Source organism: Idiotropiscis lumnitzeri, chromosome 6, assembly GCF_059441095.1.
Source record: "Idiotropiscis lumnitzeri isolate Australia: NSW breed Sydney's pygmy pipehorse chromosome 6, RoL_Ilum_1.0, whole genome shotgun sequence".
NCBI lineage: Eukaryota > Metazoa > Chordata > Actinopteri > Syngnathiformes > Syngnathidae > Idiotropiscis > Idiotropiscis lumnitzeri.
The window spans coordinates 8,934,197-8,959,236 of record NC_142396.1 but is presented as its reverse complement, the minus strand read 5'-3'; the positions used below and the strand labels follow the sequence as shown (position 1 = coordinate 8,959,236).

Below are 25,040 nucleotides of genomic sequence, written 5' to 3'. Positions count from 1 at the left end.
TGTCAAACTCGCCCATCAAAGTTAGTGGGCGGGGCTAAACGCTGACGAACTCAATTCTCGTCTAAACCATTGCTTTCACCTGAAGTGGTTGAAAATATGTCGTCTACGATGATGGAGGACTTTCACCAGTCGAGGCTTGTATAAGTAGTTTTGCTCGAGTATTCAAACCAATGTAGACGTGAATAGCATCACTCACTGCATTGGAGTATTTTCACTAGACACTGTTGGCATCAATCCATTATTCTGAAATGTATTTGCCTTAAATTGATCAATAGCGCAACCAATTAAGTTGTGAGTAAAATAAGTAAATACAGAATTAATATAGATTTGTTTAATCAGTGACATGTTTAAATATTTAATGGTACATTTATTTAGCTTTTATTCTATAGATAATGAATGAAATAATTAATTAATGACTATTTTAATTATTCATGGTGTATTTATTCAATTTTTGCACTTTCAGCCCTCTATATAACAGCATAGACTGGTGGTGCAGTTATCTAATTCAGGTTTGGCTTGTATAAAAGAATATTTCATAGATCCCTAACTACATTAATCCTATTCACAAATGGCTTTGCAGCAACATCATGTTGCCTTGTACACAGTGTTCGTCTTCAAAAAATACTTTGCTCCCCAAGTTCCACCGGAATGACATTCAAATACACACACCAACTATACTCAAATGGCTCAAATGAAGTGAAATAAAATGTGTTACTCAATAATTTGAAATCAAACCATTTTAAGAGATTGAATGCAAATGTAGTTAACTTCAAAGTTAAATACAACTGAACTGTACTAAACAAATACTGCACGTTAATGACTAGTCGGGAAGTTCAGATTCAATATTTATCTAATAACTTGACCTGTCATACTCACCAGCCAACAGATGTGTTGAAAATGGTGGCAGATCGTACTACAGCAACGGAGACTGTCTGTGCTTTGAGACTTGTGTTCAAAGGCGGGGTCCATCCGTCTATCCATCCATGCAAAACAAAACAATGACAAAGCAATGATGCCACAGCATCATCTCAAAGCATTTATTTGATGTCTTTCAAGGGTGGGGCTATTTGCGTGACATCAAGGGACAGCTATGTGCTATGATGTACAAGTCCTTAGACTCCACCCCTCCCCACAACAATCGGAAACAGCTCTAACTGCATTTGCCAAACACCAGATACATATGTAATTATGGTTCTATGAGTCAACAAACGTCATTAGCGACCGCCGGGATGAACCCTACGAAGATGAGAGGCGAAACATCATCGAAGAAAATTGTGCCCACTATGCCGAACATGATTGACCGGTCAAGTGTCGGTTGATCCCATAGCATTAACCAATTCACAAGCCTTCCCAGTTTTATACTATTGACAAACGTCAGTAAATGAGTTTAAAAAAAGACAAAAAAAAAAAGGCCTGTCACCATCATCATCATCAATCGTTATGAAATTTTGTCATTTTGAAGTACAGGGTAATCAATCATACACACATCAGTCCAATGCGTAACTGCACCCACACATACAATTGCTGCAAATTTTAATCAGGCTAGAAAGTTCCATTAATGGCTTCCAATTTGTTTTTACAACTCTAAACTTAATAGATAGTATAAAAATAATTAAGGGACCATATAAGCAAAGTACTTCCAGACAGAGTGGGCGGAGGACTTTATTTCTTACAATGTCATTTTTAACGTGAGTTTGCTTCACTTGACAATGTGCTATCGCAACACCAAAGAAGCGAAATGTGAAGCGGCATTTTCCACCCGTTGAAAAAAGTAACAGCCTGTGGCATTGTGCACTATGACTGTTGATCTTATGGTTCATGATCAGCAACTGTCTACTCTGCGCATCCTTGGCTGATTACATTCCGACATTTAAGGTTTGGCCAGACCATTTCAAGATTTAAAGACAAACAAAATAATAATATAACAAACTCTAAAATGTACAGGACAGGACAGTTGAGATCGATTTAATGCCCTGAGAATGAAATGACCTGGATGAAGGTGAATATTCACAGGCATGCCTCCGTATACGTTCACTAAACATCATATTGGAGCGATTAAGATACATCGAAATGAATGATAACAAAGTGATTTGGTTTCAGTCGTCCAATTCGAAACTTGAAACAGATTTATTAAACACAGGAAATACTTTTTGCCAGACAACCCCATTTTTGGTGGTTTATCACCATTCTTTCAATAAATTTGGCATTTAAAATTTTTAAAATATCAATTAGACAGATTTTGTCCTGTCCATAATGCACTATATTGTATTTTCTTGAGATAATGAATTTAGTTTTATTTTTTTAAATAAAAAAGTCACTTACATTGTTACCAAAGAAACAATGAAATATTTTACAGCACTTGCATGTCACAAAGCTTTATTACAAACCTCTTTTAAGGCGATGTCACATAGAACTGAGCAGACATCCTATCTAAGTGTATATATGTGCAATATCATTAGAACCGTTAGTGACAAAAAGAAAAAAGAGAGATGAAGTCTTGGATGTTAGATTAGCGCACGCACTTGATCATTAGACAGTAAAACCAAGATTCAAAGCCAAAACATCAGAACTGTGCCACAGACACGCAAACCGTGATCATGAATTCTACCACTCATGTTTATTTACCCTCAGAATGAGTTCACTCAAGGCTGCGCTTGCATCATACCAGCTCTTCTCACCCGTGAGTTGGATTTTCATTCATGCTCCCCCAGAGGACTGCCACAGTTTGGTCGAGACTCATCCCAGTCAGTCATTGCGGCCTCAAAGGTGAAACGATGCTTGTCGAGGGGGCGGTGGGCTTCAACCGATCCCATCGGGGTAGCTCGGCACTTCCCGTTACGATGGCAACCGTGCTTGAGGCCAAGCAACACAAGTCATCATAAAGCTGACGGTGACAAGCAACATTTCTTCCAACACATTTCTTTGTTAAACAATTGAGCCCTGCAGCTTCATAGCTGAGGACAAAGATATCTCCTAAAAGGATGAAATCACCTGAAAAACTTTGAACTATTACCCTTATTTCCATCGATGAGAGTCAATCATTAAACGGCATGAGGACATTATTTGAGTTGGTTTGCATTGAAAATGATCCAAAGTAGTGCATGTCCACAACTTGTATCCACAGGTTTTTTTTATTTATTTTTTCAAACATCAGACGAAGACAACCCAAATAAACATAAATGCTGCTGAAAGGGGTTTTTTTTTTTCCTTACGGGTAAATATATTAAAATCTACCTGGCAATGTGGGACTTATTTTTCTCCTCTTTGTTAAATCATGAACATATGCTGGCTCATCACAATTTTTTGAAAAACTCAGTTCATTTTTACTGGCCACACCCAAGCCGGATTACCTCCAGACTTGTTCGGTTAAGAAATCACTTAAAACCTGTTTGGCAAAATTAAGTCAGTCAAAAGATCTCAAAAAGCTGCAACAATATGCCATGAAAGAAAGAAACTCAAGAACAGACTAAAATTAAAGTAATAGACATCGATCGGTCCGGAAAGGGTTACAAACTAATTGCTAAAGCTTTAGGACTCCATCACGGTGACAGACATTAGCCAAAACTTGAGATAATATGGAACAGTGGTAAAGAGTCGACCTACAAAAACGATCCCAAGAACTGCCGGTCTCCTTGGCCTCAGTTAAGGAAGAGACTTGTCAGAGTTTCAGAGTTGCTTAACATAAAGGCTCATTTTAATTTTGAAAGTACATCTGAAAGACTCTCTGGACTGACGCGATTGAAGTCGAACTTATTGGAAGATGTGTGTCTCGTTACATCTGGCGTAAATCAAAGAGCATTTCATAAAAAGAATCATACCAACAGTTAAATGTGTGGTAGTGTCGTGGTCTGGGGCTGCTTTGTCACTTCAGGACCTGGATGACGTGATTGATGGAGCCAATAATTGTGAGACATTGCGAGTTAAAGAAAATTTTTTTTCAGTTCCCACTGCTGAGGGTGGTCCATCCAATTATTTGGTTTCTTGGGTGAATACATTTTCCACACGGAATCAGGTAGCTTTAATTTTTTTTTCTTTTATCAATGGAATCAATTTGAAAACTGCCAGGATGGCCGAGTGGTCTAAGGCGCCGCGTTCAGGACCCAGTCTCCCCAGGAGGCCTGGGTTCGAATCTCGAATTTCCCCATTGTGGAACTAATAAAGGGAATATTATTATTATTATTATTAATGGTTACTTTGGTTATCTCTACCTGATATTTTCATTTGATGATCTTGAACATTTAAATGCAGAAATTACACACAAAAAAAATGAAAATTTGAGAAGAGGGAAAATAATGAGCATACACAGAATTCTGAAATATCCTAGACTTAAGAAAAATGTGTCTTATTAAACAGTATTTATTTTTAGCACAGTGTTATTTAGGCCACTCATTCGGCTCATTGGCGCTTTTAAATATTTTAAAAAAAATGGACTACAATGGGCATATGAACTGAATATTGTGCACACCAACTGGTTTAGAGCAGCTATTTTAACTGTGTATGGAGAGAATCTTGTGTGACGCACTACAGAAGAGCAGGTGCTCACTCGGGATACCATGTCTGATGAAACCATGCTGCATGATCCCCCGAGAATATATCAGCCCATCGTGTGTTGAAGTTGCATCAGACAACACGCAACACAATCCACACATGCACCTGAGCGAGCACAAATATTGACACGGACAAACAAAAGCAAATGCCAGAAATAAAAAGACGTCACAAGGTCTCCTTAAGGCACTGTTGTACGAATCTGAATTGAATTCATTTTACGGGCTCGTTTGCAGGACATTCCAAATTGCCGCATTGGCCATGTCCAATCTTTGTGCTTTTCTCCCACAGACACTTCTGTGGTCTTCATGTTTGCTTAACAGCAAATGCAGTTTTCACAGGTGAAACCCAAAGGCTTTGGCGTCATCTAAAGTTTAAGAAATCAATCTAAAAAGTACCGCCTGCGCATTTAGACACACTCATCAGTTACCTGTTCAAATACTTGTGCTTACTCGAATTTGATCTAAACCCAAATCACTGTATAACAAAAACAAAGGAATTGGCCTGTGTTCCCATCATAGCAGCCCTCTAAAGGAAACCAGAACTACATGTGGCCTGCGATAAAAAATTGTGACATCTAAATTTTCCACAAAGGTGCTCTTTAGGGCCGAGAACATGCCGTGCTCTGATTCACGAAGAATCGTTTAATTTTTGCTTGCAGGAGGACATTTTTTTGTGTTTCTCTTCTCAGCCGTACTATTTTTGACTCGTTTAGTATGCCGATGGTGGTCATCCTTGTGTCGATTTCCCACAGCCACATTTGACTGTCCTAATGGGATCAGCGTTTACTCTCAATGAGGCGCGGCAGCAGGAAGTGCACTTCTCCATGGTGGCTGGCACCAAGGCCAGCGTTTACGTTCCACGTTGGCTGATGTAATCTTTGTTTCACTCTCTGTAACACAATAACACCGCCGCAAAAAGCTGAAGGAAGGCCCGACCATTTGTAAGGATAATAAATCACATGCTGCCACTTTGGCAACTCATGGGGAAATCGCCTTTGTTTAATTGCATTGTGATGGGAAGCTAAACAGATGGTGCATAAGAAAATATGGAATGCAGAAGAGGATTTTTGTGAAGGTTGAATGCTCTACTTGCCATGTCAGAATAGCCCAATGTTTTGCTCTAAGCCATTTTCGGGAGTTTTTAGTTAGGTGTTTTAGGCCCTTATGTTGCAAGACTCAGAACCTGTGACGAACACCAAACTTTTTGATGTCTTGAGATTTCATTGTACCCTGCCCAAATTCAAGACACTCTGTGCCAAATGAAACAAAACATCCCCAGAACATATCCAAGCCTAATCCATGATTCACAGTAGGGACAGTGTTCTTTTTTTAGTATGCTTCATTTTTGAGTCTGTGAACAGAGAGATGGTGTGCCTTAGTGAAACGTTCCACTTTTGTCTTGTCTGTCCATGAGACATTTTGCCAGAGGCTTTATGGCCGGTCAATGTGGAATTTGGTAAATTCTATTTTATGATTTCTTTCCAACTGTGGTGTCCTACTTGCTCATCTCCCTCGAAGTCCACTTTGGCTCTAACAACAACGGATGGTGCAATCAGATGGGTGACCTTGACCCTTGAGTTCATCTTTAATTTCTTTGGAAGTTGTTATGAGCTCTTCTATGACTATTTGTATGATCCGCCTTTTCAAATTGTTATCAGCTTTTCTTCTGCGGCCATGTCTATTGAGAGTGGCTACAATCCAGTGGATCTTAAATTTCTGAACATGTGCAACAGTAGTCAGAGGAACATCAGGATGTTTGGAGATGTTTTTAAAACCCTTTAACACGATTGTCTATAATTCCCTTCTAATCTCCTGTGATCGTTTTTTCTAAGGGCACCGTTATTTTTTGTCCAGGCCCATTGTCCAATTTTTTTTTTTAAATAATTGTTTTGAGCCACAATTAAAAAAAACAATGTCTGATTTTCATTGATTAATCATAGTTTTATTTATCACATGGGTTTTTCTTCCATTACCATTAATGTTGTCTTTGTGTGTATTTATTCATTTACATTTCTTAATCATCTCACCAAATTTTTTTTAATATAAATAATAATGAAGGTAATAAAATAAAACATAAAATAAAAATAAAACAAAAAATATCTAACATATAATAAACCATTTTCTATTACTTTCAAAAATCTACTTGATTCTATGAGTTGTTATTTATCATTAAATTAACTATAAATAATTTTGTTTTAATACAATTTTATAATTTAAACTTCCCCAAGGCATGGAAAGATTCACCTTCTAGTAGTAAATTGCTTTCAACTTTTGCTCATCAGACGAGTAAAGCGTGTTTGAATCAGTTATCTGAGGAGTCGAAGACAATCCCAAATTCCAACTGTCACTGTGTTTGGAGATAGCTGTGTTTTTTTTTTTAACACTAAGATCCCTGTGAAGAGAACCACCTCCTGTAGGCAAAATGCCAACGTGAAGGAAGCGCTTTTTTTTTATTTTTAAGTCATTTACATTTTTTTCAACACCACTTATCCTGAAGAGTGTCTCTGGAGCCTATCCCAGCTGACTTTGGGTCAAAGGTGCACTACACACTGAACTGGTCACCAGCCAGTTGCAGTGCACACACAGAGACAGACAGTCACCGAGCTGGAACGAATCTCACGCTGCCAGAACACAAGTCAGGCGAGTGTACTGCTACACCATCAGCAACGGGAGCTCTTGTTTATTTCAATTAAAGAATTTTATTTTATTTAGATAGTACAATTATATTCGTTGTGGTTAAATCCGAATGATTAGATATACTGAAAAAATGTCTCAAAACAATAACCGTTTCACTCACGCTGGACAGAATCTTTTTAGGTCAATAAGAGCTTAGGAAATTAATTCTTGGAAATGCCTACAACTGCAGGGTTTATGAATAGGTTCAAATATGCAGCGACTGAAATATTGAGCCTGTTGTGGTTATTTGACTCAAACCGAATGCCGTCTGCGTGAAGCTAATTCTTTGTGCCGATTTTCTGGTACAAAATGAAAGACCCTGACATGGCAGGAAGTGAATAATTTTTGCAACATAAAGACAAAACAGCCAATGTCAAATATTATAATTGCACAGAATATAAAATGATTGCAATTTGCAAGGAGCCAAATGTTGTTCAACGGGTTTATCACATGGCTTTTACGCAGTGACATCCAGAGAAAAAAAGATTGGCTGAGGAGCTGGCATAACTACTGGTTTAAAGTCTTGGAACACATCTAATTTCTACATTTTTATTTTGCTAAAAGTTGAGTTGCTTGAAATTGTACCAAGGCAAACTTAACCAAAGCTGAAAAATAAATGTCCATTTCAGAATAATACAAAATGGCCTTTTTAGGTTAACAAGGTATGGGTTTCAATTTAAAGCTGTTCTGCCGTAATAAAGGTTGAGAACCCAGAGAGCAGTGTTGAAAATAATTGTGCCATTCTCTTGTGAGCATTATTTGAACATTCTCAAAGCATTAATTTGATCGCAATGAGACAGTTGTTTAATTTTGAAGACGTTGTCATCAGAGTAGGTTTCAACAGGAGAAGTCAACCCAAAACAATTCTTTGCAAAAATATATTCTGTGCCTTCACTCGTCTACACTTGGCATTTTGATGAATATTTTTCGTTCGTGGAATCTGAGTTAAGCAGCAAAATCCACCCATCCATTTAAGGGGACGGCCATTTTGCCACTGGTTGTCGACTGAAAATGGTATCACAGTTGCTCAGTGCTCGGATAACAACCAATCACGGCCCAGCTTCAGAAAACAGGTGAGCCGTGATTGGTCGTGACCAACTATAATGTCATTTTCAGTGGACAGAAGTGACAAAATGTCCACCACCTGAGATGGATGACAATGGGTGGCTTTTTCTGCTGAAGCCATATTCAACCACCACAATACAGTATTAATCAGAATGGCATGTTTTAGTGGAGGTGCATAGAACATTATTGTAAAAGAAAATAATTTTTTTTTAGTTGATTCCCGGGCTCATTTTTTCTCTGTTGGAATTGTAACTTTACTCTCCCAAATATTGGAATTGGCATAAAAAAAAAATCCCTATCGTTCAACCGAGTTCGAACTTTCACGAAAGGCATTCAGAAAGTGGGAGAAAATCTCCACAGGAAGACGTCTGGCAACAGAATCACAAGACAAGTTTCTGAGTCAACAGCTTCAAACACAGCATAAAGACCATTTCCAATTGATGCAAATGTTGCATTATTCATTAATTCCAGACACGTTAGCAGTACTTGCATTCAAAGAATGTTACACGCATTGTAGTCCGTGTGACCTGCGGCTCCGCACTGTGCTCACTTCCCATGGGCATAAATGAACAATGCATTTCTGTGTGCTGACGAGTGGGAGAGGTAGCTTGTTTAGGGAGCTAAGGACTGAGTTGCAGCCCAACTGATAGCAGATATCACCTTGGGGCGGCGAAGCTTTCTCAGGCTCCAATAATAATGTCATCTTGACTTTAACTCTCCGCTATCTTTTGAAGGACATTGAATCGATTAGAAAAAATGTTATAAGTTCATCATGAATGAAGAAAAATGTATGACATCTGAATGTGGCCTGGTATAGTGTCTACTAAGATCATGACTCCAATGAAAAAGGTATGCAAGTTATTTTAACTTGCTTTTTATGATTGTTAGAATAATATTTGGAGGTTATTATACATTTGCCATGACGCAACTTTATTTCAATACATGGTGCACATATCATGTTGAAAATTAGTGGAGTGGACTGTGCTTGAGTGTTTACAGTCAGAGTGGAGGTACAGGAGGACATCTCTACTGCAGAGAGGTGCCTGCAATTGGCAGGGCGGTGGCACTTCTTCAGAAGTGAGGATGAAGTAAACAACATCGTGATGAGTCCTGATAAAGAAGTTGGCCTCAAAGTCTGAAGCAAGCAACATCGTGCTAGGTCCTGATAAGAGATGCTGACGTCATAGTCAGCTGCGACCCACGACGACACACCAATGATAAACCGGACCAAACCAGCTTTTGAGAAGACGAACTGTACCACCCTTGAATGTAATCTGATTTCTCGAAGTGTAATCTGATTCCTCGATGTTATAAAAGGGAATGTATGAAAAACATCGAGGAACAGAAGGGAGATGAAGTTGCCAAATAAACTTTGTTAACCTTTCTGTCTCCACTTGGGCTGCGTGTCTCTCCTTTCAGCTATGAACCCTATATGTCAAATTGGCGAACCTGACAATGATGATGGAAAACATCCAATATGTCCCAATATTTTTAATGAACTGCATCTTGATGATGTTCAAACTGCTTTATCAATATTCCACCAAGATTCCAAAAAGGAATTAATCATGTTAAAATCCGTCTTCATCTGGTTAAAGCTCGATGAATCCTATCTTAGTGGCCGAGGGCTTGGCACATCTGCTTCACAGTTCTGAGGTTGGGAGTTCGAGTCTGGACTCCTTCGAGGTTCCGCTTGGTCAAAGGTCAAAGTGTCGCCTGCTGTTCATGTTTGGGGAGATGGCTCACTGGTTTGTTGAAGGTACTGCTTGATAACGGTGATGATAGTCGACACCTCCGCCATGGCACCTTTGCCTGAAATAAATTCAACAATTACAAGTACCACTGCGATACAACGTGCGCTCGTCATCATTTAACTTTTTACAATTTACCTTTGCCTGCTGGTGCAGAGCACATTTGCATCTGTTTGCATTTGTGTGTGTGCGTGTTACTTTTTGGAGGATCAGTTGAGGTCACAAATATTTCTCTATGCTCAAAAAAAAAAAGCCTGTGAATATTCCGATTCATCCAGGTCATTGTATTGTCAAGGCGTTTAATCGATTGCAACTCGACTGTTGTGGCTGTTATCAGGTCATGCACATACCCTTCATAATTAAAAATTTCAGAGCTTACACTGTAAAATTACTTGCAAAGTAATTATTCACATTTCCTCTCATTCATGTGTTTAATGTCACACATCGCACATCTTTCTTCAGACTTAACAAATATGTCATTGCTAATCAAATCCTGTGAAGCACAAGAAAAATTCTGTGGTCATTTTGAATGGGAACTGCTGACTCTTGGGAGTCCGAAAGCTGCATTCGGCAAGGCGTTGTGGCGAGTTGGGCTCGTTATTTAGAACTAATTGAACCATTGGTCTCAAATAAAAAAAATATATATATATCAATTTGAACAGGAGGTATTTTTGGGCTTAATTTTTGGCTTTCATTTTTAAAATTTGAAATTGAAATTAGCTGAATAGATTCTAGTTGGAACAGCTGTAGATCATTTGAATTGAAATCCACTAAATTTGAATTTTGGTCTTAAAAAATGGAATAGGAATGATCTAAAGAGGGTAAATTTGCAGCGATTTGTGGAATGTGGAAATTAATGTATATTCCTTCAAATTTGCGTCTATAGCATCGACGGGGTAGAATGTGGAATTTTTGAAGATTGACGCTATGGCTGATCTTTTATTTTAGAAACGCTGTATGATCAAGTTATACAGACACTGCCCCAACACACATTTTAAAATGAATTAGTGAGAGAATGACCATTGAAAACTGAACTCACATGTGCTTGTGTGTGTGTGTGTGTGTGTGGGGCGAGGGGGGTGCGTGTGTGTGTGTGTGTGTGAGTGAGTGAGTGAGTGAGTGAGACAGAGTAGTTTTGAACCCATCCACACTGCTGCTCTACACGTAGCTATCACGCGCGGCAACAAATCTATGAGCATGCGTTTCACTAAGACTCGCTCCCGCCAGAATTCGGTTGTAGGACTTTGCGATGACCTTGCACTTGTCTTGTTTTTGTGTCAGGTTGGGGGGAAAAGAAAATGAGACAAATTCTCTTTTTCCCCTCTCATTTCTATACACGCACCTTTGTCTCCACACACCAGTTTCTTGGCAATGCAGGGGATTTCAACATAGCCAAATTCCTGCAGCCTGTGTACTTGCTGGGCTGTGATGGGATGCTGCCACATAGCAGTGTTCATCGCAGGGCAGAAGAGGAGTGGGCGACTGTTATCCCAGGCTCTCACCACACACGTCTGCCAATGATAAACACTGTCATCTGAAATTCATTAAAAATAAAATAAAAAATAGTTCCAACATTCATGGCTCTCACCAGCAGGTTGTCACAAATACCACTAGCGATCTTTCCGAGCGTGTTTGCGTCTAAGGGGGCGATGACGAGGAGGTCTGCCCAGCGTCTGAGCTCAATGTGAAGCACCGGGTCAGATCTCTGACTCCACAACTACAACAAAAACACAATTAATAGACATGACTCACCGTGAAGGAGACAACCAAAATATTGTATGTAGAAGTTGTGGTGTCTCATTTTCGGTTCGAGTCATAAGCACAAATCAACAATTTGAAAAGTCTAGACACCCTGTTCAGATGCCATATATTTGTGATAAAAAAAAAACTAAGACAAAGCCAAATTATTTCAAAACGGAGCCCTCCAATGAATATGTGACTGAGTAAGTAGCAGGCTTCTCATCAGAGTCCAGGACCATGTCTGTGGCTCATAGGAATTCAAAAAAATTATTGCGTACTAGAAAAACCTTACCTCCCATTCATCTTTGTCATTGTAGACCTTTACTGACACCTCTTCGGGGTTATAAAAGTGCTGGGCATGCTCAGTTGTGATCACCCTTACATCCACCTGGAAAAGAAAATACCTGACTCTGACTTTAAGTACTCAATAGACAACACAAACGCCAGTAAACTATACTTTGAGTTAAAAATTTATTTGTTTGTTTGCGTGTGTAGGTTATCAGTGGCAATCGACAGTCTTTCATTACATACGACATACGCCGTATACTACGAAATCACTACCCGGTTCAATACACCATGTTTTTAAGCAACCCCCACGTCAGGCGTGATCGGCACAAGTAAACTGACACGAAGACATTTAGTAGTTAAAAATAAACTCACCCCGGGAAGATGAAGAAGTTCAGCGACCAAAACAGGAAGTTTAAGGGCAGCTACGCTCCCAGTCACTCCAACGAGCACACAAAAAGTCCCGGAAGTCTTGACCAAGTCGCTAAGAGGATGACAATCATCGTCATCCGTCTGCATACTGACAAACCGCCGGAAGCGAAACGCTCTTTATCTTTGTTTTCGTTTTCCACAACCGTTTGCACGTTTGTTTATTCTTTCCCGACGTTACTTCCGCAAATAAACCACAACGGCCAATCAGAGGAGCCAGCCAATCACAGTGGAGGACAACAAAGCGTCACTCAGTCTTGCTCACGCAAGTCGCTGAGATGACACCACGAGAGCGCGCCCGTTTGTGGAATGTTCTGGCTGCTTGCTGAGCGGCTAGCATGAGGAGCGGAGACAACACTGTCTTTTGTTTGTTTTAAAACTAATTGACGGATACAAGACAACAATGACATTGACCCCTCTTGTTTACTGGGCTCAACGCCACGAAGAAATCTTCCTTCGGGTGGAGCTGACTGACGCTCATGTGAGCTTGTAACCGTCTTTAATTTCTTAACGTCAGTTAACCGAAGCAGGGGATGATTACTTTCTCCAGTCGTAATGACTGCGTTGAGGGAATACGTGCAATGTAACGATAACGTTACAGGGAGATTGCTTGTTGCTTATGCCTTCGTATGTTATGGACCTAACTTGTTTTTCTCCCTGCAGAATATTGACATCCACGTGCGTGAAAACATCCTTTACTTTCAAGGTGACATATTTCTGTGTGTGTCTTGGTGTTCACGCTCCTGATGCTTGTTGGGTTGCCCAGCTTGTTTTGGGGGCATAATTAAAAAAATCACATTTTGTGTGTCCAGCCCAGGGCCACGGTGCTAAAGGTCGAAACCTGTACGAATTCAGCTTGGAATTTCTTTTAACTGTCAAAGCACAGGTTTGTCCAGTACTCACTTCATGTCCTTGTCTCCTCCTCCTCTTCCTATACGACTTTGTTGGATGTGTGCAGGTGACTTACAAGTCCACTCAGCGGCAGGTGAACATCAGCTTGAGGAAAGAACAACGAGGCTGGTGGGAAAGGTTGAGCAAACAGGAACGCAAGCCTCTCTTCTTGGCTCCTGATTTTGATCGCTGGATCGATGAGTCGGACGCCGAGCTGGAGATCAAGGAGAAGGTGAGCAATGTGATGCTTAGCTGCCACAATGGTACCTTGACTTATGAATAGGGCTGACCGATAGGATTTATTTATTTCTTTAGACCAATGCCGTTTCCATTATTCCAAAAATTCTGATAATCCATTAATTTGGTCGATTTTTCAAAGTATACATTTATATACAGTATCTATTCATAATTGATAAAATTGTTTATTTGCGCCCTTAACGGGATCATCCGCTTGGCATGGTTCATTTTTGAACATCAAGCTCAGTTTATCTATTTTTTCCAAAACGGAAAAAGATATATTAGCTTGCATTAATAATTTGATCAATATGCTTTGGAGAAATCAATACAAAAGTATTGACCTTAAAACAGCCCGCAAGAAATGAGGATTATTGACACGCCTCCTCCCTCCCTTCTAGTCTTGGTTGAAGTCATTTCAAGGACCGATCATACATCCATTCAAAATCATTGTAAATATGTTGCGAATAACCGGCCCAAAATGCATGTGGCCATCTCTACTCAGGCCCAACCTCTGAAAACAACACAAAACAACTTCAAAGAGAATAAGGAAAGGAGCAGCTGACGTGCAGTGTCATGTCTTGTCTGTTCTTTAACAAGTCACCAAGATACGCAAACACAATGCGTTCCGAGAGGCTTTTCGTAAGGTTAATTGTTCGAAGGTCGTTCTAGATAAGCGTTAGCTTGACTTACTTTTTTTTCATGAAGGCCAATCATTGGATACGCCTACACCAGTCATCCGAAAATGCCATGTCCAGTGCGACCACACTCAGCTGTGGAGTCGGCCTCCTTGCTGGAGCATTGTTGCCCTGAATTTTTCAAAGTCTTTCCTTCCATCCATCGATTTCTGCACTGCATTTCCTCATTAGGGTCATGCGCTGGCGTGCTTTATTTTTCAATGTCCCACCTATGAAATTTGACCAAGGCACTGCTATGCGGCATTTACGCTTCTGAAGCGGCCTCCAGGGCTAGTCGGTGAAGTGTTGATCCAAAATTGAAATATCTGTTTGGCTGCCGAAAGCTTGCTTCCTTGAGCAGTGTTGTTACTGTTAACACCACAGCAGTGGCTACTGTTAGCTGTGGTGGTGGGAACATCCCTGCTTGGCAAAAAAACCCCAAACGGAACTACAAACGGAGGTGTGCCATTTATTTTTAAATCTCATCCCCAAAAAGCCCGCAAATCACTACAGAGTTGTTTAGGGGGCATTTTAGTACTAATTTCGGTTCACAAAAATGGGTTCATGGATGGAAGTAATTTTTACATGCTAATACCTCTCATATAAGTGCCAAGGTTCAGCCTGTCCAAGTGTCCCTTTAATACTTGGAACAACAAAGAAATGAAGTACAGCAAGTACCTTTGACTGTTTTACAACAGAGATGAATTTCCAAGTACAAAAACACAAAAATAAAAGCATGAATTACTTTAGATTTAGGCTATGAATTTATGCAGTGCATAACTCAACTTATTTAAAGATCGTTTTCACAACACCTGGAGTATACGAAACAACGAGGAACATGTTTGGCAAAACCTGATTTATGCATGATACCGTTAAACGTTAAATCAAATTCCTTTGCTCCATTATTTTCTTTGCCATGAAGTAAAATAGAAAATCAGAGACCTCTTTCTCATATGACAAAACGTCATCTTTGACAGAGGTGCAATTAAAACATGCTGAAACATGAGCCAATTTTAACACGAATAATACACAAAAAGCATGAATATAAAACTTATCAATGTGTATATACTTGCATACGTTGCGTCTTAATGGGCAGATGAGAGAATGGAGAAGAATGAAACGTGTTCTGTCAGCCATGTAGACAGTCGTTAAGCAAAAAAAAAAAATGAAATACACTTTGCGACAAATATTTTTTGTATTCTAGTAAATTGTTTTACGAGCTTGGTCACAGAACAGGTTAACCGTGTCAGTCAAGGTACCACTGTAGTTTGCAAAAGACATCTAACAACTAAGGATGAGCCGTTGTAAATCAACTGCCTAGTACACTGCTAAGGAGGAGAGAAAAAGCAGACGGAGGGCTTCACGGCATGAGGGAGGTGAGTGTGGATAGAAGTTTTCTCCATCTGCGACTGGCTGACGTTAAACCGCTGTAAATAATCACTGCTGCTTTTTCTACTTCAGAGTCCATCAGTCTGAAAACCGGATTTTTATTTACTTACAACTTGGTGCAGTTTCTTGGCTTTTCATGGATCTTTGTCAACATGACCATTCGCCTTCTTACGTTTGGTCAAGGTGAGCACGTGCGTCAGTGCTTTTTCCAACGCAGGATGGCAAACACTAACGCCGCACGCATCATATTTCAGATTCCTTCTACGACACATATCACACCATATCCGGCGTAATGTTCTTCTGCCAGATTCTGGCAGTCGTCGAGGTTCTCAATGCTGCTTTTGGGCTGGTCAGGACGGGTGTGATTCCGACTCTCATACAGGTTTGTCCTGACAATGTGAACTCTCTTGGGATGTATAACAACAGTTGTTTCAACATAATTGTCTCTGTTCTAGTTGTTTGGAAGGAATTTTGTCCTCTTCATCATTTTCGGTAGCTTGGAAGAAATGCAGAATAAGCCGGTGGTCTTCTTTGTTTTCTACCTGTGGAGTGCCATTGAAATATTTAGGTAGGCCATTTTTTTTTCAACACTCAAAACTTTCAGGTTGTTAATTTTACTGTATGTTTAATTAGGTAAGCATTGTTGAAATGAAGTCTGTCGTCAGTTGGATTGGTGAAACAGCCATGTGACAGCCCCTGAGGCACACGTCTCAGTGACAAAACCAATTAGTGAAAAATAACAGAAATGAAAGTATCACAGTTAAGTGAACGTTCGTGCAACAGATCAAACGGAGCATTTTTCGTGACAAAAATACGATAAATAAAAATGAAAAGTGTGACTGAAAAATAAATGTTGCATGTTACTATTACCCACCTCGGAGCATTTGTCCTCAATAAGGTCATCTAATGTTTTGCCAGTGAGTGCATATCCCTGCTAAAGCATCAGCTGCATAAATAATGTCAACCCAATATAAATGCTAATGATGCTTTGCTGCAGGTATCCATTCTACATGCTGGGATGCTTCAACACTGAGTGGAAACTCCTGACGTGGTTGCGCTATTCTCTGTGGATGCCCCTTTACCCGTTAGGAGCCATCTCTGAGGGTATGTTTGTGTTCACCCATCTGAAAGTTGATAAATGACAAAATCCAAACACGAGTGTCACTCCCAAACAGCTGTCGCTGTGATACAGTCCATTCCCATCTTTGACAAAACCAAACGGTTCAGCATTCCTCTGCCGAAGGCCATTGGCACTTCTCTGAGCTTCTCCAATGTCCTGCATGCGCACCTCGCGCTCATGTTTCTGGGTAAGCGAGCACTTTAAAACCAATCCTACGCCGCTTACAGAGAAATCCCAAGTAAATGTTTGTGTTCATCCCTTGTTGCAGGACTTTTTGTCAACTTTCGTCATCTGTACAAGCAAAGGCAGAAGCGGTTCCGCACCACCAAGAGTAAGGCTCATTGATGGATCACTCCTCATACGCCTTCGCTGCCTGCTTATTTCTTATCAACATTCCATTGAGGTGGTCTCATTTTACAGGTGCTTTTCAGTGTTTGCTAAACCTCCTTCCTGTAATTAATTTACCCACTTCCTTTGGGGATTTACTTGCACTACCAAATACATCTGTTTTACTGCATCTGCTTGTTTTGTTGATTAATAAGGTTTTAAGAGACTGTAAAGGGAAAAAAATATAGTTTTGAATTTACATACCAGAGAGGTATTAAAATCGCTACAGATTTTGTGTTAAAAAAATAGCCAAGTAAATGTAATGAGATTTCAACATCCCTGAAAAATAAAACCATTGTCTACACTCTGCACACTGTGTGACAACAAGGCACGCTAGAACAGCCAGATTGGCTGTCAATTTAGAAGCCCTCATTTTTCGCGGTTAATGGAGACCAGACCCCCCCCCCCCCCACACACACACACACAATAAGTTTAACTTTTTAAAAATCTTTATTTTGGGGGGATGGGTTAACACCTCTATTATGCCGTTGCAATCCCCCCTTTCTTCTTTTCAACCCACGAAGAAGCAGCTCTGTTGCAGAAGTAATCTATGAATGCAACACAGGATTTTAGTTAAATTGTATTGTATTGAGGTAAGCTGTTAAATAAATGTCAGTTAACAAGCTAACATTTTATTTGCCAATGTTTCAACGTCCTTGTGCTGAGCAGCAATGCTGCGATGTCAATCAGGTCACGGGATAAAGTGGCAAGGAATTACTGTATTTAATCCTCTCGTCCACATTTGAATACTGAATACTTCTGTCTTTTTAGCAATTATCTTCAAACATGTATTATGTATTTAGAAAAAGCTTTGAATTCACATTACTGGATCTTTAAGCTACAATTATCGGTACTGTATTTATTTCATTTCATTGGACTGATCAAATTCCAGTGTTTTTGCTGCAGCGTGTTATACTTCTAATTCACTGAATTAGTATTCAACAGCCCTCAGGGAAAATTAAACTGCTCACCAGCAATATTTTTGACAGTTTGCTTTTGTCTGACAATTGAAATCCACCATAATTGTAAACACTTCATGGAACTGACAAAGACTTTACTAACAGAAAGTATAAAAACATTTTTTCCCAACTATTGTTGTTCCACATACAAGTTTCTTGAAGCTGCCCTTGTAAGTGAGAAGGTGTTCAAAATTCACTACTGGTCCACACAGTTGTCCATGTTTCAGTGCATTTCAGGCGTGGCTCAGCTTGAGAAGTCAGTGTGCATAGGGACAATGTTGTGCTCAAAAGCAGCAAACTGCGAATCCCCGGTACTGGCCATCTTGAGCTGTTGGGCTGCGTGGGAAAGCTGGAAAGCGGCATCGGGGTGGGCCGAGTCGGGGAGCAGCGTGCACTCCCGCTCCAGTAGCTCAGCCACTCCTTTGAGGAGGTCCCAGAATCCAAAAGCCAAAGCGGCTTTCCGAAGGCGGTTCAGCTCCTGGGAGGAGGATTCAACAAAGTGGATAATAGTTAACAAAAAAGAAAAAAAAGTAACACTGTGTGCTGTGCAATGTTACCTTGTAGAAGGTCTGTGTTTTTTCAGGCAGTTTTCTTGCATTCCTCAGAATCTTTTGCACATCAGTCTGAAATGAATATAAAATTATGACCTTCATTTCTTCTCAGGTTAAACAGGAAGTCAGGATAAAAATGTAATATTGTTTGTGGAATATGAATTAAGCAGAAAAAAACACATTTTTTGCACAGAGTATTTAATAACCAAGAACATTTTTTTTTATCAGTTCTTGCCCCGTGAAGATATAAATCAAGCTCTGTGCTTTAACCTGACATAATTTTGGGCAGTCATCACATTGTGTGTTTTCTTTCAGAGGCTAGCATAAAGGTCTTTTGGGAATGACAGTTTAAATTCCCTCTCTAGGGAAACTTTTAATGAGACTGGCCATCAAGCAGGAAAACTTCACCTGTAGTCCGCTGGCTTTAATCCAGACGGTGACATTTTGGGCGTAGCTTCGTTTGACAGGCGGCTGCACGGGAAAAGGACTTTTACTGTCATCCTCTCCGTAGGGGTTTTCCGCTGCCTCTGGAAGGATGTTAAAAAAAAAAAAAATAAGTGAGGTTAAGTTATTTTATATACAGAGTACATACGGCAGCCATAATTTGACACTGATGTTTAATGATTAACTTCCTGATTATGTTCACATACTGGAAAACCTTTGCCCTTGAAGTGCAAATGTGATGGAAGGATAAGACGTGTGTCACAAGTGAAGGTGTACTAAGCTTCAAGGGGCGAGTGTGAGGTGAATGCCCTGGAAAGAAGGAAGGGCTGACATTTGCGTGGGGGTGTTACCTGAGATTGGTCCCAAATGGGAGATCTTCCCCAACCACGGCAGAGGCTCCGTACTGGGTTCAAACAGTGACATCATCAGATTTGATTTCTTCTTGCTGTCTGCTTGCGAATATAGCATGCCGAACCACTCGGGCCTGTTACAAACAGACCAGCTTGAGACCACTCACTATTTAACATTACCTTAACATCTCAAGATCAGTGTTTAAACCCAACCTACATGGAGACAAGTCACATATTTTACAGTAGAAAAATCCCATGGTAAACCAAATGTCACAAAGACTGGATATGCCTTTAATCAATTTCCAATCACCCCTCCAAAAAATTAAATATACGGTAATATTAAAAATAAATTGCCACATATTTTTCTTCAATTAATTGGACATTTTCTTATTTGAGATCCCAGTTCACTTTTCTCGATGATTTTGTGTGCCTATTTAGGGTTAGGTTTACAGTGTTTGGAAATCACAGCTTTGTTCAATCATCTCTGAACAGTGAACACAAGATTTGTCAAGTTTCTCACCCCAACTGGACAAGCGCCACCATGCCCTCCACTTTAAGGCTGCCATGTAAGAGCACGCAGAAATTTGGACTTTTGCCCGCCAGTTGACTGGCAGACACTTCCTCCTCCAGCTCATCTGCGCCGCCTGTGCCGACATCGTCAACATCTGAGACGGAGTCAAAGTACATGGTTAAGCAACATCAAGGGAGCCGTATTATTCTTTACTGCAGTAAAGTATAAAAAGGCCTATTGTCATTTTGAATTTACTGTATTGTGTGTTGAGGTAAGCTACAGATAAAAGTGAAAAAAAAAAACCCTACTTTTTAGACAGACACACATTCACCTTTATTGACAGCAATAGGCAGGACCAGGTGTCTGGATATGACAGGAGGACTGGAGATGTCAGCGATTTCAATGAAGCCCACGATTTCCAGATCTGCAACAAATCGAACACAATGTTTATTTACAGATCACCTTGAGTCATGTGTGATTTTAATATTACATTTCCTCCCAGGAGTGAAAATTTACAAACCGGATTCCCTGCTCACGGTATGATTAATAACGAAATGTAAACTTGTGTAACTGGTTCAAGTCATTTGTTATACATTGTCTAAATTATCAGAAGAAACATCTTAGCGATTTATCATCACATTCTGGCCTCTTTGAAAGGACAAGGTCATCTGCTGTTTGCGTTCTTTGGATGTGTGTCTGCTACATGGCATGACATTCCCCTCATAGTGACAGTTTTGTGGTGGGTCAAAACCCAAAGAATAAAAATTAGTCTTCAAGTTTTAAAAGTGGGCAGAGAGGTGTCTTGCCTAACATTTAATGGAGGGTCATTCCAGAGGGAAGCATGGGCAACAGAAAATGCTCGATCCCCTCTCAGGCTCCGCTTAGTCCTTGGCACCTCCAGTAGAGTCTGGTCCGCAGACCTGAGGCACTGGGCGGGTGCATAGGGGTGGAGGACCTCAGAGAGGTGCGCTGGGGTGAGGCCATTTAAAAATTTGAAGACAAATAGAAGTATCTTAAAATGAACTCTAAAATGCACTGGGAGACAGTGAAAAGAGGCCAGAATTTTTGTCTTCCAACCTCCGGTTAGGAGGCGGGCAGCAGGATTTTAGACCACGTGGAGACGCTCGCTGACTCCAAAATAAAGCGCATTACAATCATCTAGCCGAGATGTAACAAAGGCATGGATTACTGTTTCTAAGTGCTACTGGTTAAGAAAAAAAATGAAAGATGATGGATCAACAACAGCATGGATTTGCCGGTCCAATTTAAACCCAAGTTTGAGACTGTTAGCGTTAAATAAGACAATCACAAACAGCAGACATTCTGAGGTTTGTCCAAATGTGAATTCAAACCGAATACAACCTGTTTTCAGATTTATGGCAGCAAAAGTACCTGGATTGACGGTTCGAGCTAAAGGTTCCACCTCCTCATCCACCACGACAGGCTCCGGTCGAGGGAACACCTGAACGTCCGCAGACAAATTCCCACAGTGTAGTACAGCATGGAAGGGACAGTAGGCCCTATCGATTAATCTCCTGGAGACACAAAGACAAATGGAACATGAACATTATTTTGTAAACGCACTACATTACTAGTGAATTTGTACACCAGCTGTACCCAAACATGGCCTGTACGCCCTGCATGCACAGTGGGCCCTCCACGGTGAAGACCTGTCCGTCACCTCCACTGAGACAAAGAAGCTCCTCCCATTTGTCCAATGCACCTGCCATCTGTAACTGGAATACAACAACAATGGATGCTTTATAGTCCTGACATGTTAAAGTGATCAGTTCTTCGCTTCAAGCGGTTTGCCCACATGCCAAGTTGAAGTTTTATGATAAAACTAGACATAAAACAGAATTACCTGGTGTGTGTTTACCCAAACCACATAATTTTGTTTTTACAAAAGTCTGCTAACACATAATATGGAACGCGGATGACCAGCTAACTAAAAGTGCATCCTGACATTGTAACATTTGAATGACTTATATTCAAACATAAAATGTTGCCAACACGGGAGGCACGGTGGCCGACTGAATAGCATATCGGCCTCACAGTGCAAAGGCTTTGGCTTTGCGTTTTTGGGCTACTGGACTTAAAGGGCATTTTGCCGTCTCCGGCTCCATCCACGTCTGAATGTGAAAAGCTGTCGGTCTCTCAAGGCTGGAGTAGGTGGACTGAATCAATTTACGTATATGGAAAGGGGGAGGCGTTGAGAAAGTTTCCTAACAAATACACTTAACTGTTGCTACCAATGCAATGTAAATGAAATATATGGAAATTGTGCTTTTTTTACTGAGTGACATATTTTGTCAGGATTATAATTTTGTTAAGGGCTCTTCTGGGCCCCTAGAATCCTTCTTACCCCCTTTTCGGCGCCCCAGTATGAGAGCCCAAAGAGAAATCAATACATAGCAAAAATTACATCAACATGACTTGCGTACCTCTTCCGTGTTGGCAACACACATGATGTACATTTTGGTCGGGAAGGGGAAGGGCAGAGGGAACTTCTTGTCGTCCCCGCGGTGCTTCAGCGACTGCAGGGAGTGACGCAGTGAGCCTTTTCCAATACCGAGCGATCCGTCGGTCACCAGCACCACCTTGCGGACACAATGGAAAACAACATCAACAAAAGCACTATGGCGCAAATACCTGCGGATCCGACAACTTTTCAGGTGGTCTGCTTTCTGCTTTTGCAATACCTGGCAGGGACAAGCACTTCCCCACTCTTGCTGCACCACATTGCTGACCCCATTCAGAGCTGATTCCACGCACGTCTTGTCATAGTCTTCTAAATTGCTGAGGGAATCCTGTGCAGGAAGTCGTATTAATAATCACAGAAGCCTCACGCATCTCGTACCCAAGACGCTTGGCGTGTACCTGTAAAGCGTTATAATCCCTGGTAAACGGCACCAACAGTTCCCAGAGGGACGAGAAGGCCATAAGTGCTGTGAACTCCAAGCGGTAGTTGGAGGCCATGTGCTCGAATAACATATTGAGCCCGTGGACGGCCAAGTTCTTCCGCTGGAACTCTTCGCTGCTGTCCTGCGATACCGGCCTCGTCATGGACAGGGACGCGTCCATTAACACCACAGTCGGCATGGTTTACTGCTCGTGTTGAAGGGCTCGGAAGAGGAATGGGGAGGGAAACGCGAGGAAATTAGCTACTTAGATGCTAGCATCGGTTAAAGGAGGATGTGCTAACGGAAGCGGTCATCTTTTTAAAAAGCTAATTTTACACTGTATGAACTAGTTGCCGTTTTGAGGACATGATTGATCAAGTAGGGTGTTAACAAACTGAACGCTTCGTGTTGAACTGTTGTCTTCCGAGTAAGGTTAATATTTTTTTGCTAAAGCTAAACCGAAACTCGCCCTCGCCCCTTAGGAACCATCTAGCTTTTTGTGTTGATATGTGCACACTATTTCCCGTCCGAGTGGGCAACAAATAATGCAACACAAGATTCTTCTTCATTTTTTAACCCGTACACGCATTTTCATCCATCTATTATTAATGAACGCCACAGTTTTTTTTAAGAACACAAAAAAATCTTAATTTACCATATCAGAATACTTTTGACCAGAGGCTGACATGTTGGCATTTATCTAGTAGGGAAAAAATCTTGCACGAAATAGTGATAGTCTCTTCGGAGAAAGGGGGTGACAAACTGTCCAATAAACGAGTAAAATACAACTTTTTTTCTTTTTTTTTTTTAATGTAACCGACCTCGAAAATGATAGCGGGACAGCCAAGAGTGGGAGTCATTGTTGAACAGAACAGGACTGGATGGGGCAGGATTATTTATTTATTTATGTATTTATGTATTTATTTATTTATTTATAACTGTGGTACGGGACTAGAATGTTTGTTGCAGACAAATTCTGGGAGTGAGATCAGATGGAGTGCCAATCCACCCTTGAATACACACACATGTAAACATCACATATTAACTCACACGCACGATATTAAAGGAAAATTCTTCAAAGTAGACTGGCCTCTCAACATCTAATTGGGCACGTCTCTGTCGTTTCCTGTAAATGGAAACTTTACAAGGTGCTGGGTTTCATCATGCTGTTGCTCTACAATCATCTTTGTGGCGCTCAGTGTGATGCTGCAGTGTCGCTTTTTACTATGCCCTGTTTAAGTTGGCATAAGTCTTGAAGTTATTTTAATCAACTATATACTTTTAATGTGAATTTCAAAACATATTATCGAGCTTCAGACACCTGGAAACTAACCTAATATTATATAGTATGTTATTGGGAAAAGGGATCTTGTGGAACACACTTTTAGTGACTTGTTTATCTTTAGCGCCTCCCTGAGGTCAAAATGAAGAATGTGACTTTTAAATAAAAACCTTGACTAAAAAAAAAATATAAATATATATATTTGTAGCAAGTTTCGTATTTGAAAATTAGATTAAACTTTGCATATTTCACGCAAAATGTTATATTTATTTATTTATTTTAATTTTTTTACAAATGTTATAAAGAACTTGCAAAATATGGGTTGAGAAAAATATTAGACACTGTTATTTTTTTGGGGGTTACTAAAATTTGTATCTGTGACTAAAATGGCGTTATTGTACAGTATATATTTCGATTGTGTTCCTACTGTATTCAAAATCTTTTGCTCTTCATGTGGCCTTTTTTGCCATTCATATACTCATTACACAAGCACAAATTTTGGCTACTGGAACATTTCTACATTGTATTTTTTTTTTTTATAATTACTTTGACATCAACAATTTCTGTAATAAACAATTTGCAATGACTCTTTGATGCGAGTTCAAATTCAATGCAAAAATGGAGGCGGTCAAATAGAAGACACAAATACACTTACACAAAGACTGATAATTATCCTGACATTTGTACACATCTCACAAATTGATTAGATTAATATGCTGGATTTTTTTGTTTACAATTATTTTTTAAAAAAAGTGCCAGGAACCATTTGTCATGAAAGTGCAAATATTAGTGAGGTGGGCCGCGATGAAGTGAGAGTGAGACAATACGGTTTCGCTAATCTTCTTAAAGTCT

General features: G+C 40.2%; 3 protein-coding genes across 4 annotated transcripts; 1 reads left to right on the top strand and 2 right to left on the bottom strand.

Annotated features, from left to right (window-relative positions):
* Positions 1–9,764: 9,764 nt before the first annotated feature.
* ppcdc (phosphopantothenoylcysteine decarboxylase) lies at positions 9,765–12,710 on the bottom strand. Of its 2 annotated transcripts, none has more exons than XM_088298579.1 (5): positions 12,437–12,710; positions 12,069–12,164; positions 11,625–11,753; positions 11,395–11,547; positions 9,765–10,097 (listed from the first exon to the last, which is right to left on the bottom strand). In XM_088298579.1, the coding sequence occupies exons 1-5, from the start codon at positions 12,578–12,580 to the stop codon at positions 9,990–9,992; spliced, it is 630 nt and encodes a 209-aa protein (XP_088154705.1). In that variant the 5' UTR covers positions 12,581–12,710; the 3' UTR covers positions 9,765–9,989. The 2 variants fall into 2 exon arrangements, with proteins under 2 accessions (XP_088154705.1, XP_088154706.1); XM_088298580.1 differs by having other exon boundaries at positions 11,379–11,547; positions 12,437–12,709.
* Positions 12,711–12,736: 26 nt separating this feature from the next.
* hacd3 (3-hydroxyacyl-CoA dehydratase 3) lies at positions 12,737–18,280 on the top strand. The gene is made up of 11 exons (XM_088298578.1): positions 12,737–12,971; positions 13,154–13,196; positions 13,303–13,376; positions 13,449–13,613; positions 15,614–15,668; positions 15,754–15,864; positions 15,936–16,063; positions 16,137–16,249; positions 16,679–16,785; positions 16,857–16,988; positions 17,070–18,280. Exons 1-11 carry the CDS (start codon positions 12,894–12,896, stop codon positions 17,144–17,146), a joined length of 1,083 nt encoding a protein of 360 aa, XP_088154704.1. The 5' UTR covers positions 12,737–12,893; the 3' UTR covers positions 17,147–18,280.
* Positions 18,028–23,430, bottom strand: ints14 (integrator complex subunit 14). Its single transcript, XM_088298576.1, has 11 exons — positions 22,884–23,430; positions 22,706–22,813; positions 22,448–22,603; positions 21,621–21,739; positions 21,396–21,538; positions 20,335–20,427; positions 20,013–20,157; positions 19,493–19,626; positions 19,107–19,225; positions 18,705–18,770; positions 18,028–18,625 (listed from the first exon to the last, which is right to left on the bottom strand). Exons 1-11 carry the CDS (start codon positions 23,103–23,105, stop codon positions 18,392–18,394), a joined length of 1,539 nt encoding a protein of 512 aa, XP_088154702.1. The 5' UTR covers positions 23,106–23,430; the 3' UTR covers positions 18,028–18,391.
* Positions 23,431–25,040: the final 1,610 nt, after the last annotated feature.